The 12896-nt window shown below is 36.8% G+C and overlaps 1 protein-coding gene across 2 annotated transcripts in view; it reads right to left on the bottom strand.

The window, feature by feature from the left end:
* Positions 1–909: 909 nt before the first annotated feature.
* The window catches only part of LOC128013669 (catenin delta-2-like), a 275599-nt gene continuing 263612 nt past the window's right edge, over positions 910–12896 (bottom strand). For both annotated transcript variants that reach the window (XM_052596797.1, XM_052596796.1), the window contains exons 19-22: positions 12066–12192; positions 5111–5242; positions 4163–4239; positions 910–2721 (exon numbers count right to left, since the gene is read on the bottom strand). In XM_052596797.1, coding sequence (XP_052452757.1) covers positions 2461–2721; positions 4163–4239; positions 5111–5242; positions 12066–12192 — 597 coding nt within the window. In that variant the 3' untranslated portion in view covers positions 910–2460. The remainder of the gene's footprint in view (positions 2722–4162; positions 4240–5110; positions 5243–12065; positions 12193–12896) is intronic.

The raw sequence follows: 12896 nt of genomic DNA, 5'->3' as shown, positions 1-12896 counted from the left end.
TGCTCCCCTTCACATACCCTCAGTTCTCCCCTTAGCCTTTGTCCGTTCTACTTTGAGTTGAGTTGTATGTCTTGTGGCTTTTGAATTAAAACACGATTATTGGTTTTGCAACCATTTGCCTCCGTCTTGCTTCTTTTGGACATTACAGAAGAAAGGGCCTTAAACAATGATTGCTGCAGGGTGGTCTGAGGTTGGACCAATATGTGGAGGGTTTCCTTAAGCTCTCTAACCCGGTGAGCTGGCACAACGATGTTTTGGTATCCACTGTTTTTAACTATATAATATTACAGCAACCACAGCCATGTTTTGCAATTTTAACTAAACCACAGTTTAAAGAGCCATCGTGTTTAATGTTTGGATGGTTGCTTGCAGAGTTAAGTGTCTTTGGGCTTGGCTCATAAAGGGATTCATTTAATGGAGATAATAAAGTGGCACATGCAGGATGCAATATTTTGGTATGTTGTTTATTGTTTTTCCAAGATAACACTTTTGGTTTAAATTTATTATAGGCTTGTTCTTATTCTTTTTTTTTAGGCAAGATTTGGCAACACCGAGTTGAGTACCTCCTTCGTTGTGATTTCTTACAACACAACTCTGAAATGCAATTAAATGTAATTAAATCTAGTTGTTCAGTTTGGTTCTGTTCACACAGCATGAATTTCTGCAAATGTGATTGTCTCTACCTGCATTTTTTAGAAGATAATTTGCTTGTAGAAATGTGGTTGTCACTTCCAAAAATCACCAAGAGGTGAACTGCATCCAAGTTTAGCTGCAACTTGTTCATGGCCATTGTGTAGCGCCACCTTGTGTGCAAACAGTGGTAGTACACGTGTAACTGCACAATAAATGCAGAATCGTTCAGGTGTGAAAATGATTTTGTGGCATATCTACTAGACATAAGAAAACCGCTCCAAATCGCAAAGAGTAATTTATTGTCCTGACATCAGAACATCAACCAAATCCAGCATGATTTTTTTAGTAGCTTGGTAACAACACAACTGGGACCAGGTCAACATTTCAAGTTTCATTTTCTCTTTTTTCTGTTGGAATCAGAACATGAAGGTAAACAGAATCGTTTTTCTTTTTTTGTACAAGTCTTTTCTGGTTTGTTTCTTTCAGTGACACTGACATCAGCACATAAAAATTATATAGATCTATATTTATATTCATATTTATATATTTATCATTCTCTATTAACATCTCAGTGTAGCAGTTCATCATCTGGTCAAGTCAAACAGAAGAAGCCACCTATCAGAAACAAAGCCTCTCATAGCAAACACTGATCGACATACAGCACACACTCAACTAACATTGAGAGACAGGGTTTTTTGTACATCTTTGGAGGGAATTAAGCTCACAAAGTTACATTTTGCCCTCCTGGTAGTATTCCAGTGTTTTCTATATGTCGCTTAATTCCAGTAAAACACACTCATGAACAAAAAACACAGGTACAAAGTAACTAACTGAAAAACGTAAAAATGTCTCCAGTGCTGATTGAAGAGATTTTAAAATTTGGCACAGTCACTTGGCACAGAAAACTGAGATCAAGGTCTAAAACAGTCAGTTTTCCTGCAAATATGGATGACAAATAGCCGCATTTCATTTTATTCCACACCGAGTCATCAAGAAAGAAAAAAGTGAAATTGAAAAAAGAATCTATGTCAAAAATCTACATCTATTTTTGTAGGCAGTGAGAAAGCACTTCATCAACGAGGAGAGGAGAGTGGAATGATGCTCCGGTCTTCATCTGCGTTTGTTTTAGTTGCCACAGACATATTCATGTTTTCAGAACGAACGATACTGGCATTTACATCCTTGTTCTTCAAATGTTATTTTGGGGAAGGGACACCGAAGGTTAACACATCTCTCTGAGCATTCTTTTTTTATTATTCTTTTTTTTGTCTTTTTCTTGTACCGTAAAACAAATACCCAAAGCCATGGGAAGAACCGAGTGGTCTGTGTAATTTACACAATGCACTTGTGTAATGCATCTCTTTAATGTACACCAAATACTTTACATCGAATTAAAAAATATCAAATAAAAATTGTGTGGAAAACGTGTAAAGAAAAAGCTTTTGATCCACCGTGATGCCAAATAAATGAAAAGAAAATTTTCAAAGTGGTGAAAAGCTGTTCCCGTAGCTCGTTTTACAAACTTCATTTTCTTGTGCTTGCATACCTCGCCTTCCTCTGCTATATTTTGTTTTTTTCAAATACCTTTCAATACAAACCCACTTTCTACTCCAAAGGTTAAGCTTTTGCTTCTCTTTAAAGTATGTGCTCTCTTTTATCCCATGCATTCTTTCTCTCTGTCAAGGCCTTCCTTTCTTTCTTTTTTTTTTCTTTGCTCAGCTCCGCTCATATTCATCACGGAACCAGCTTAGACTAACAAAACTCGGTGAAAAATGTTTTGTGATATGCATGCACATGCAGTTTCCCAGCCTCTACGTGCTCGAAGTCCTACACCCAAGAGTCGGGGGATGCGGGGTAGTGACTCGTTTCGTAGTTGAGTTCGCTATAGGGCCGGGCGGCAGAATAGAAGTCCACGTAATTCCCAGTGGACTTGAGTCCCAGGTGCATATTCAGATCGGTGGCGGGAGGGGGGCGATGGACCTGATCCTCAAAAATTGGCTCCTCAAAGTTCCTAGTGGAGTTTTGATAGATGGGGTACACCTCGTAGTCATTGAGTGGCGGCTCCTGTGGTGCGGGCGGCACTGGGACCTGAGGTGAAAGAAAGATTTGTGAGTGAAGGTGAGCAATTAATTATTCTATACCCTTCTGAAAAGCTCAGATTTGAAGTTTGGAAAATCGTGAGGTCACAATTCTCCTCGAGACGCCCCTTAATTTGCATCGTCATAATCAATCCGAGGAATAAGACTGTCAAACTCAGAGGTTCTTCTGTCAGTGGATGTAAAGAAACTGCATTTCCCTTGCACAGCCTCCTAAAGATCTGAGCATTAGAAATGCATGACTTCAGTTTATTTCTAATGATGTGCCTGAGAGACTGAGAAAGTTTTCATTTGTTCTCCACATTCCACAACGGACTATTTTATGATTTATTCTAAACATGCTGCTGGTGTTGTTCTGAATTCTGACCCCCCACCAGGTTGTTTTTGTATTATGGATATGGTGCAGTGAATCTAGCCAATCACAGCCGTGGGCATTTACATCTGTATCCGCGAGAGGTAACGCCCCTTGAAATTGAGTTTTTCACAGAAGGTGAAATGAGGGAAAATTATTATTTTTTACAAATATCGTTTTTGGTGCAAAAAACTTTGCAAACTTTATAAACTAACCTTGAGCAGCATAATACACAAAGCTGAAACTGCATTTCATGACCCATTTACTATTTCATGAAAACAACTGAATATTTTTCTTATGCAGACTTTCTGCCTAACATCTCCTTTTCTGTAAGCAAGCCAGGTGAGTTTGGAACAACACAAGGTAAGTAAATGATCACGAATGTTTCATTTTTGAGCGATCAAACCCTTTAAATTCACATTGTCCTGTCCATTCAGAGCTGCTTTCGATAACAGAGAGATTTGAAGCAGAAAACGAGATCTTACTAATTGAAAAAGATTCAGAGCTGAATGCTCTCTAGCTACAGAAAGAAAAGATCCACGTGGAAGCCAGTCTTATTAGTACCCAGCCTCCTCGCAGCTGCTCGTCCGGGAAAGCATTTCTGTCGACTGACTCAACATACGGTGTGGTTCGGAAGTGTGCCAGGGACATCTGGCAAACTTTATCCATACGAAATCTGAAAATTTACCATGATAAACCTTGTCAAGTAGAAGTAATATATCTTCTATATGGCCAAAGTGCCCAGCACTTGGAAGCATATAGTTGCGATTCATTAGCATAGCATGACGGCTCAAAGTCAAATAAACAACATCTGACAGCTCTATACAAGAACGAATAGATCTTCAGCCTTTTGTTTGCCAACACAGTTCTGGATTGGTAGATAGACAGCTGCCTTGTGTTGAAAACATTCGCTAATGACTTATCCCAACATAGCAACATATCAGTTGTAGTAAATGTAAATGGTGTCTGATTTGCGCAAGGATTTTTTAAAATTAGATACATATTTCTCATGCAGCCTTGGAATTGCAGTCCCTGTTTGACCCTGGTTAGGCGAGTGGTCTCCGGCTGATTCATTGCTCACCTTGTTGTGTTTGATCTCGTCATTTGAAGTTTCGTACGAGTTGCGAAACAATGTGGATGTTCCACAGGAGGTTTGAACTGCGGGATGAAAGGGAGAGTGTGAAAGTGAAAAGAATGTTTATTTTTGTGTTTTGTTTTTTAAATCAAGCAATAAACAACTGTGAAAAATTAATCCATCCTTTTATAAGACGCTCTGGCAGGGCTGTAGCAAGGAACTCTGGGCTCTATTTCAACCAAATGTGAGTCTGGGATTAAGCTTGATGGACCGTAAACACACTTTATCCTAATAACACTTACATGTGGCCAGCCAAGAGTTCAGACAGTGTTGTTGTTTTCTTCTCGCATATACAACATTTCAGTATCAAACAAATTTTGATTAGTATATTATGACACATTTTGATACATAATACATTAATTTAATAATGGCTCTTAGATTAATTCTGCTAATAATGTTGTGGTCCCCCCTTAACAATTATAGTACAAATGAAAATGATTAATATAAATACAAATTAATGCATATTAATATTATCAATAAATGCATACAATTCAAATGTTAATATATTTTCATTATATAACTAGGCCTATATAGCAACATTGATACAATTTATATACACCAATATAACAATAAATACAAAATATTATATTAATTATATATATATAATATATATTAATATTATAATTCATGGATATAAAATCACTGTTATTATTGCCTTATATTTAATTTAAGCAAAATTATTGTAAATATTCAATTCCACATCCTCTTGTGTAAAACTGGTCGAGTTTAGACTGTTATTATTATTGTTATTATTTTTTTGTCAATTCAAATATAATTTTACATAAAAAGCTCAGGAAAGAGTGGAACTCAGTTCTTAAAGTGGACATCTAGTTTACTTGCAGTTAAGTGCTTCAAATAAAACTCTGATCTTCCTCCTGATGAAGTTAGACCTACCTGGCATTGTTTCTTTTCTGGAAGTGTGCTCTCCTTTGTTTCCATGGTAACTGGCGTTGGTTCCAGTGGCGTCGTAGTCGCTCTTCCTGTCCTTGATGCTGATCATCTCTCTGGGTGAAGCGGGGGCACTGGCTGCAATTCAAATCATCACACAAACCTTCTTACTGAGCATCTGGAGACACACTGGCCTGATTTTACACTTTGTAGCTTTTTCCCTTGTCTGCCATCTTTAGGACAGTGTAACCAACTCTGAATGTGCAGTTCTTTGCTCTTTTTTAAATTTCTGTTTATTTTGTCTTAATGTCTCTCTCTCTATTTCTTTCTGTCTTTGTTCATCATTTACTCCCTGTACAAGGCTGGACATGCAGAGATCTGCATCATTATTCATCATTAGTGCTGTTTAGCATGACAGCATGAAGGATGTTTCCAACAGGTCCTGTAACAGCCAGCTCCAATCTACCCAGCTCCACCAAGTCATTAAAAAAAACAAGAAATCACTCAAAGAATTCCATATTTGTCCTTGAAGTGCCATCTTTTGAAAAAAAAAAAGCATTAAGTCATGACAGAAAAGTTACCATGTGACAAACACCAACTCTATGGAAGCAATTAGACCAGAGAAAATATTAGGGGTTATGGGTGGTTTCTATGATCAGTGCTGGGTAGTAACCACTAACATGTAATCTGGATTTAACATTTAAATCTATAAAAAATGGGAATTGTAAGTTTCCCCGATTCATATCGGTGCATTAGCATAAAAGTTAACGATGCAATGGATTGATTTAAAATATGTGCATTGGGAAACCAGTTAACATTTGTATCACAAACATATTTGCATCTGTAAAACTGATTTATTTATAAATAATAAGTAGATGCACTGTACTTTTATTATTTCGAAAGTGCTGCTAAGTAAATATATAACGCATTACAACACAACGGATACCGAGTGGCTGTCTGTCTGAGCCAAAGAAATAAAGCAAATTATCTGTACAATACTAAATTGCATAGCATCACAATTTTTTTTTCATTGCATCATATTGCATTGAATCGCAATGTGTTGAATCGAATCAAAATCAGATTGCACTGTATTGTAATTGGGGTGAATCATATCACATCGGCGGTTGCGTCATATGTCTCTTTAATGTGTCGTATCGTTGCATATGTATTAAGATGCGTATCACATCAGCCTCAGTTCTAGAAACAAACATCCCTAATACATATTTTGTCAATGAACTCTGTGTTTTGTCCTAGCCACTTCAAAACAGCTGTATGAAGGTCACAGAGATCAGGAGAGAGTCTCCCCTCTGTGCCTAAAAATCCCTTCCAGCCTCAATACTCTAACCGGATGATCGCCACTACCCCTCCGGCCTCCTACAGCCCGGTCTGATCGGGCCTGGATCCCTGGATAGTGGGCAGCAGCACTATCTCCAAAGCACACAGCTACCCGAGGGCTCACGGGTACGGAAGACCTCTTTGGCCAGCGTAGAAGGATTTAGACACACCCATGCACACACACCCACGCTCACACACACACACACACACACACACACCTATTACTGATTAGCCCTGACCATGAAACATTTTTTATACTCACACTCAAAACACATAATAGCTTTGAGCATCACTCTACCCAATGGCCAAGAGAAACATTAGCATGCTAATTATTTCAAACCCATAATCAGATTATAACCACAAGTGCTTCACCCTCCTCTAAACTGCTTCGATACAACTCCTAATCTAATCATTGCTCTTCAAAAATGCATCATTTTGCCAAAATATGCACATAACTGATTATCGGTCTTAAATATCAAGGCGCTCCAGTGGTTACGGAGTCAACAAGCGATGAGACTCTCAAAGGCTCCTGTCATGTTTCCATAAACATCACGAATACAGATTCTCAGAAACACAAAGCAGTTTCGCAGAAAATCATTACTGATGCATTTAACTCAGTGTATAGTGCTTTCTGATTTGATTTTCTCCAGGTAAAGCTGCTACTCTACCGAACAGCTGATGACCTTAATGGTAGAAAATGAAAACAATATTTTTCGAAGGACATATAGGAAAAATTGATATTGTGAAAAGATGTGCTATACAGCAGTTTTAGCCGGATTTGGCCAAAGGGGTTTTGTGTCTGAGCTCCAATGGTATCAGGAGAGGAACACTCGACTATTGCTAAACTTGTGTGTATCTCCTTGCCTACAGCACTAAAAAAGATTTGATTCTAATAGACACAACAACCATTATTGTCAATAAATTCCTCGTGAACACAAATAAAATCCTAAGAAACCTGATGACATTAAGTATTTATTGTTAAAATTTTATTAAAACGGTTGTAAAAGGAAATTAGCAATCTATTTGTCTATAAAAAATCAGGTGTGATGGCCAACTTTCTGTTTTTCTCAAAAATGTTTAATTGTGACAATAAAAAGCTCTTTCAGTCAGGGCAAACAGTTCAGTCTTAGCCACCTCATAAGTTGTAATCAAAGTGATCTACAGATTGTTTCCTCACACTTTTGGAATAGCTCACCCCAAAATTAAAATTTGCTATAAATGTACTCACCCTCAGGCCATCCAAGATGTAGATGAACTTGTTTGTTCATCTGAACAGTTTTAGAGAATTTTAGCATTACATCTCTTGCTCACCAATGGATATTCTGCAGTGAATGGGTGCCGTCAGAAAAAGAGTTCAAACAGCTGATAAAACATCACAGAAATCTACAAGTAATCCACACCACTCCAGTCCAATCATTAACATCCTATTAAAGTGAAAAGCTGCATGATTGTAAGAAAAAAATAAATAATTAAAACTTTAAACCATTGCTTCGGCTAAAATATGAGCCCTCTATCCATAATATTGCTTTATGGAATCAGGAGAGAATTATGCACAGATCATGCAAAAGCAGTCCCAAACCATTCTAATCAAATATGTCTATGGAATTGTTGATGTGAGAGGACAAGAGGGGATGGACTTTTCCACTGTAAAAAGCGTTAGAAGGGTTTATGGACAGGCATTTTTACTAAAAGTGATGATGTAAAGTTAAATTCTTGATGGATAAAAAAAAACAAAAAAACATTTTGTTTCACAATATGTTAACTGATGGACTGGAGTCATGTGGATTACTTGTAGATTTCTGATATTTTTATCCGCTGTTTGGTCTCACATTCTGACGGCACCCATTCATTGGAGAGGATCCATTAGTGAGCAAGTGATGCAGTGCTTATCTGTCCCGATAAAGAAACAAACTTGACTACATCTTGCATGGCCAAAAAGGGAGTACATTTTGAATTAACTATTCCTTTAAACACCAGTTATGAACTCAATGGTAATTTATTCAAATGAACAAAGAGCTCAGAGTCCTCTGGCCTCAATGTGTCTCAGTCATGCAGCAATAGCTGGCAACTCCAAATCATGGCTGTTGTGTTGTTAGGGTCTGGCAACCCATAAAAGTATATCTGAAGGCCTTGTCTGATGGCATTAGCAGCAGTACATCAGTGCTTCATGATTAAATTGTAAAAGTGGGCAAAAATTTATCAACCCTGCATTGAAGTTCACGCCAAAATCCTTAATGTGAATGTACTGACCAGGCAGAGCTCCTGCCTTAGAAACATTAATCTCTGTGTAATTGTAATGTGCGGTCTGCTGATGTCTTTAGTGTACATTTTTCGAAATTGAGATGTATATATAATCTGAAAGTTGAATAAATAAGTTTCAATTGATGTATGGATTGATAGGATATGATAATATTTGGCCCAGATTCAACTATTTGAAAATCTGGAATCTGAGGGGGCAAAAAAAATCTTAATATTGAGAAAATCCCTTTAAAGTTGTCCAGATTAAGTTCTTAGCAATGAATATTACTTTTCAAAAAAAAGTTTTGATATACTTACAGTAGGAAATTTACGAAATATCTTTATGTAACGTGATCTTCACTCAATATCTTTATGATTTTTGGCATAAAAGAATAATTAATCATTTTGACCCATAGCGTGTTTTCTTGGCTATTGCTAAAAATATACCCCAGCGACTTCAGACTTAAGTTTTGTGGTCCAGGGTCACATATTATCTGACATTTAATGTCATTTTTAAATGGAAAGATTTACGCTGTAAGGCATTTTGCATGGCATATTTAGTTTGAATTTATCTACTTTATTATTCTAGATTTATATATTCACACGTGCACCAAGCACAAAACCATAATTTACTCTGCAAATGGTGTGATGAATGCTTTCATGATGCAAATTCAAAGATGAGCGCTTCCAGTGTATCCGTTGATTATAATGGGAGTGATTCACTGTTGATGCGTCACGGCGCTCTGCTGGTGTCTGCTCTAACTATACCTTTATGGTTGCCAAGTAAGGTTGCAAAGCTGAGTGCATTAATACAGAATGAGACTGTCTGCAGGTGCTGCAGGTTATATCATCTAATTGTACAAAGGTGCCAAATGTGGCTCATCCAATCATAATTATAATCTATTATGGTTATGATTTTGAGTTTATTTTTTACATTATAAGTGAAGCCTTCTTAGCACTTCAGCGAGATTTATGAATTTGTTATGAATAATCTTACATGTTAGTACAAGTCCATCAAGTTCCAATGAAAAAAAGAAAGTAATAAAGCAATAAAATAGTTACCTTTCATTTGTAAAATATTTAATTTAGTGAATCATTAACAATAAAAAATGAAATCAAATAAAATGTATAGTTAATTTATAGTAAAAATTTATCACATACAATATCATATTATATCAAATCATGATATAAAATCATGATAAAATAAATCCTGTTTTGTGACCCCTGAGGTTTTTCAAAGTTGTGTAGTTCTTAGCAATGGCATATTAAACAAGTTGAAATAATTGCAAAAAAATGTATCTATATTTTAATTTTTATACGAAAAAATAAATGTCTTACCTTAAAATTTTATACTCCAGTTTTGCACCACTTTTTTCTACTTCAAATTGAAATAAAACATGCATTAAACTCTTGTGCTATGCTTGTTTGTTCTTTTTTTAAAAAGCGGTTTCAGAAGAGTACACAAATAAATATCTTTCCGCACAGTGAATACATGTCTCTATTGCTGCGACTAAATGGCAAGGTCGTGGTATTAGAAATAATTACAGAGTTGTGAAGTGATTGAATTACAAGTATTGCCAATTTTGCTGTATTATTTTGGCTTTGAGCTCACATGTATCTTAGGAAATGTTAATTGAGTAGCACAGGCGAGACTCTGCTGTCACATTCTGATGCTCTTTGATCTCTGGCAAAAATCTACCGTTTACAGTTTTCATGACACACACTGGAGCTCAGACCATAGAGGAAAAGCCTGCAGACAACAGAACAGCATGAAACCAGCTGCAAGCCAGAGGATGACTGGAAACCTCATAGATTCAACTGAGAAAAAACAAGCAGACAATAAATCAATTTATTCTAAAAAGCTGCAGAGAGCATGTTGAATCATGTGAGGACTGCTCTGCGCCATATTTCCTACACTGCTAGTCAACTGAATCTAGTGTCATGGCAAAATAAATTACATTTTACATGAGAGGTGAGCTTGCAGCCAGAACTGAATCCAAAGATAACGCATCTTCCTGTCTGTGTATAAAAACAATGTGTTTAGTTTAATCCGATTAATGGACGAAATTACACTTATGACCCAAATCTTTTAATGAATCATCAAAAATGGGCCTAAAAATTTAGGGGGAAGTCGTGGCCTAATGGTTAGAGGGTTGGACTCCCAATCGAAGGGTTGTGAGTTCTATTCTCGGGCCTGACGGAATTGTGGGTGGGGATAGTGCATGAACAGTTCTCTCTCCACCTTCAATACCATGACTTAGGTGCCCTTGAGCAAGGCATCGAACCCACAACTGCTCCCCGGGCGCTGCAGCATAAATGGCTGCCCACTGCTCCGGGTGTGTGCTCACAGTGTGTTTGTGTGTGTGTGTGTGTGTTCACTGCTCTGTGTGTGTGCATTTCGGATGGGTTAAATGCAGAGCACAAATTCTGAGTATGGGTCACCATACTTGGCTGAATGTCACTTCACTTTTCACTTTTCACTTTCACTTTCAAAGAATCCTTTACTGAATCCATGAATTAATATCTGATTTACTTAACCCAAACATTTTATTTTCAGTCACGTTAAAATTGAACAAAACACATTTTGTAAGGTTTGTCACAATTAACATTGTTATTGACTGGTTCATTGTTTTTTGGAAATATTTTATAATATTTTAATCTAATTTTTAAATGATTTCAGATTAGTAAAATATTAATTAAAATTTAGTAATTACAAATTATATATTACATATATATCATTCTTATTATATTACACACACACACATTATATATATATATATATATATATATATATATATATATATATATATATATATATAAAATGGAAAAAATGAATAAAACTCCAAGATAAAGCTGGCTACATATTCATCATAGATAAGACCAGAAGTGACCAGGAAAGGAATTTAATACAAATTTTTATATAACACCTTAAATTTTGCATTAAGAAAGAACTTAATTTCATCACTCTGTTCACCTTCCAGCCATTTAAAGACCCATTAGCTCTAAAATTCCCCCTTTCATCTGCTCAGCCTCCACCACCAACGGTCCTCTCAAATTCTGAATCTGGGAAAAGTACTTTTCTGCTTCAGCGAGATGCTAAGTCCACCGGAAAAGGTATCAGAGGCACCACCAGCCGGCCATGAATCCACTAACCCCAACAGTAGTCTGGATCATTAACCCTGAGTCCCAGGACGCACTGAGAAATCCCCATCAGTTTAATAGGATTCTATCAGGGTTAAAGAGAGAATCAAGCTGCTGTTTGTAATTGCTTTAAATCCAGGCTGAAGATCTTGGACTTCAGGACCACGGACAGTGACTCTCTATTTCAGCACTTCAGATCAAAATGTCTAAGTTATCATTGTTGGGAAAGATAAATATATACACTCACCTGATCGGTTATTAGGGGATGTCCGGACCGGAGATACTGATGGAGTACGTGAGGATGAGTACGGTCTCTGTCTGTCTCTCTCTATTGTTGAGGCAGAGCCAACAAAGTGATACTGCGAGTAGCCATCCTAGAAAAATAAAATAGAAGAGAGAGAAGTTTACAATAATGCATATGTTAATTTATTTTATCTACTAGACAAGGGGCCCACAGAATACATCCAGTATCTATGTACGCTACATTAGCCCACTGTCAGTTAATTTAGGGCCTCCCATTGTGGAGTCATTACAAAAATCAATGGGCGGATGGAGGTACAGAAATCAATGGATGAATGATCTGGAGTCAGTGGCTGTGGAGAAAGCCTTTTTGATGTGTGAAGCAGCCTGAAAGGCTGATGGAGGAGATAAACTGAAGCGATTGGCCACTGGCTCTATGACACGTCACTGTGAGCATCAGTCAATAGGTCTGCCAAATGTGCTCAGAGCATACAGTCATGTATTACATTTCTAAAAAGGCTGTAATACACTACACAACTTTTAATATCTAAGCAAATGACTGAAGATCACAAACCAGACTTGGTGATGAGCGACAAATTAATACAATATATGCTCTAAAATGTATCAGAATATGTTTGATATCCTCCTGGATGGTCTGATTCTATTAAAAAACAAATTTTCAAATGTTTGATTATGTTGGATTATGTTGCTTGCATAAGATATTAAGAGCATGTATCAGATCATATATAAGTTTACTCTCACTGAATAAAGATGAAATAATACAAACAGTCGATTCATGTGGCCATTAATGCAGTACAGAGTACAAGCTCAAACAACA

The sequence above is a fragment of the Carassius gibelio genome, chromosome B24 (genome assembly GCF_023724105.1).
Source record: "Carassius gibelio isolate Cgi1373 ecotype wild population from Czech Republic chromosome B24, carGib1.2-hapl.c, whole genome shotgun sequence".
Taxonomy (NCBI): domain Eukaryota; kingdom Metazoa; phylum Chordata; class Actinopteri; order Cypriniformes; family Cyprinidae; genus Carassius; species Carassius gibelio.
The sequence above is the reverse complement of the archived record's forward strand: the minus strand, read 5'-3'. Positions and strand labels throughout refer to the sequence as shown.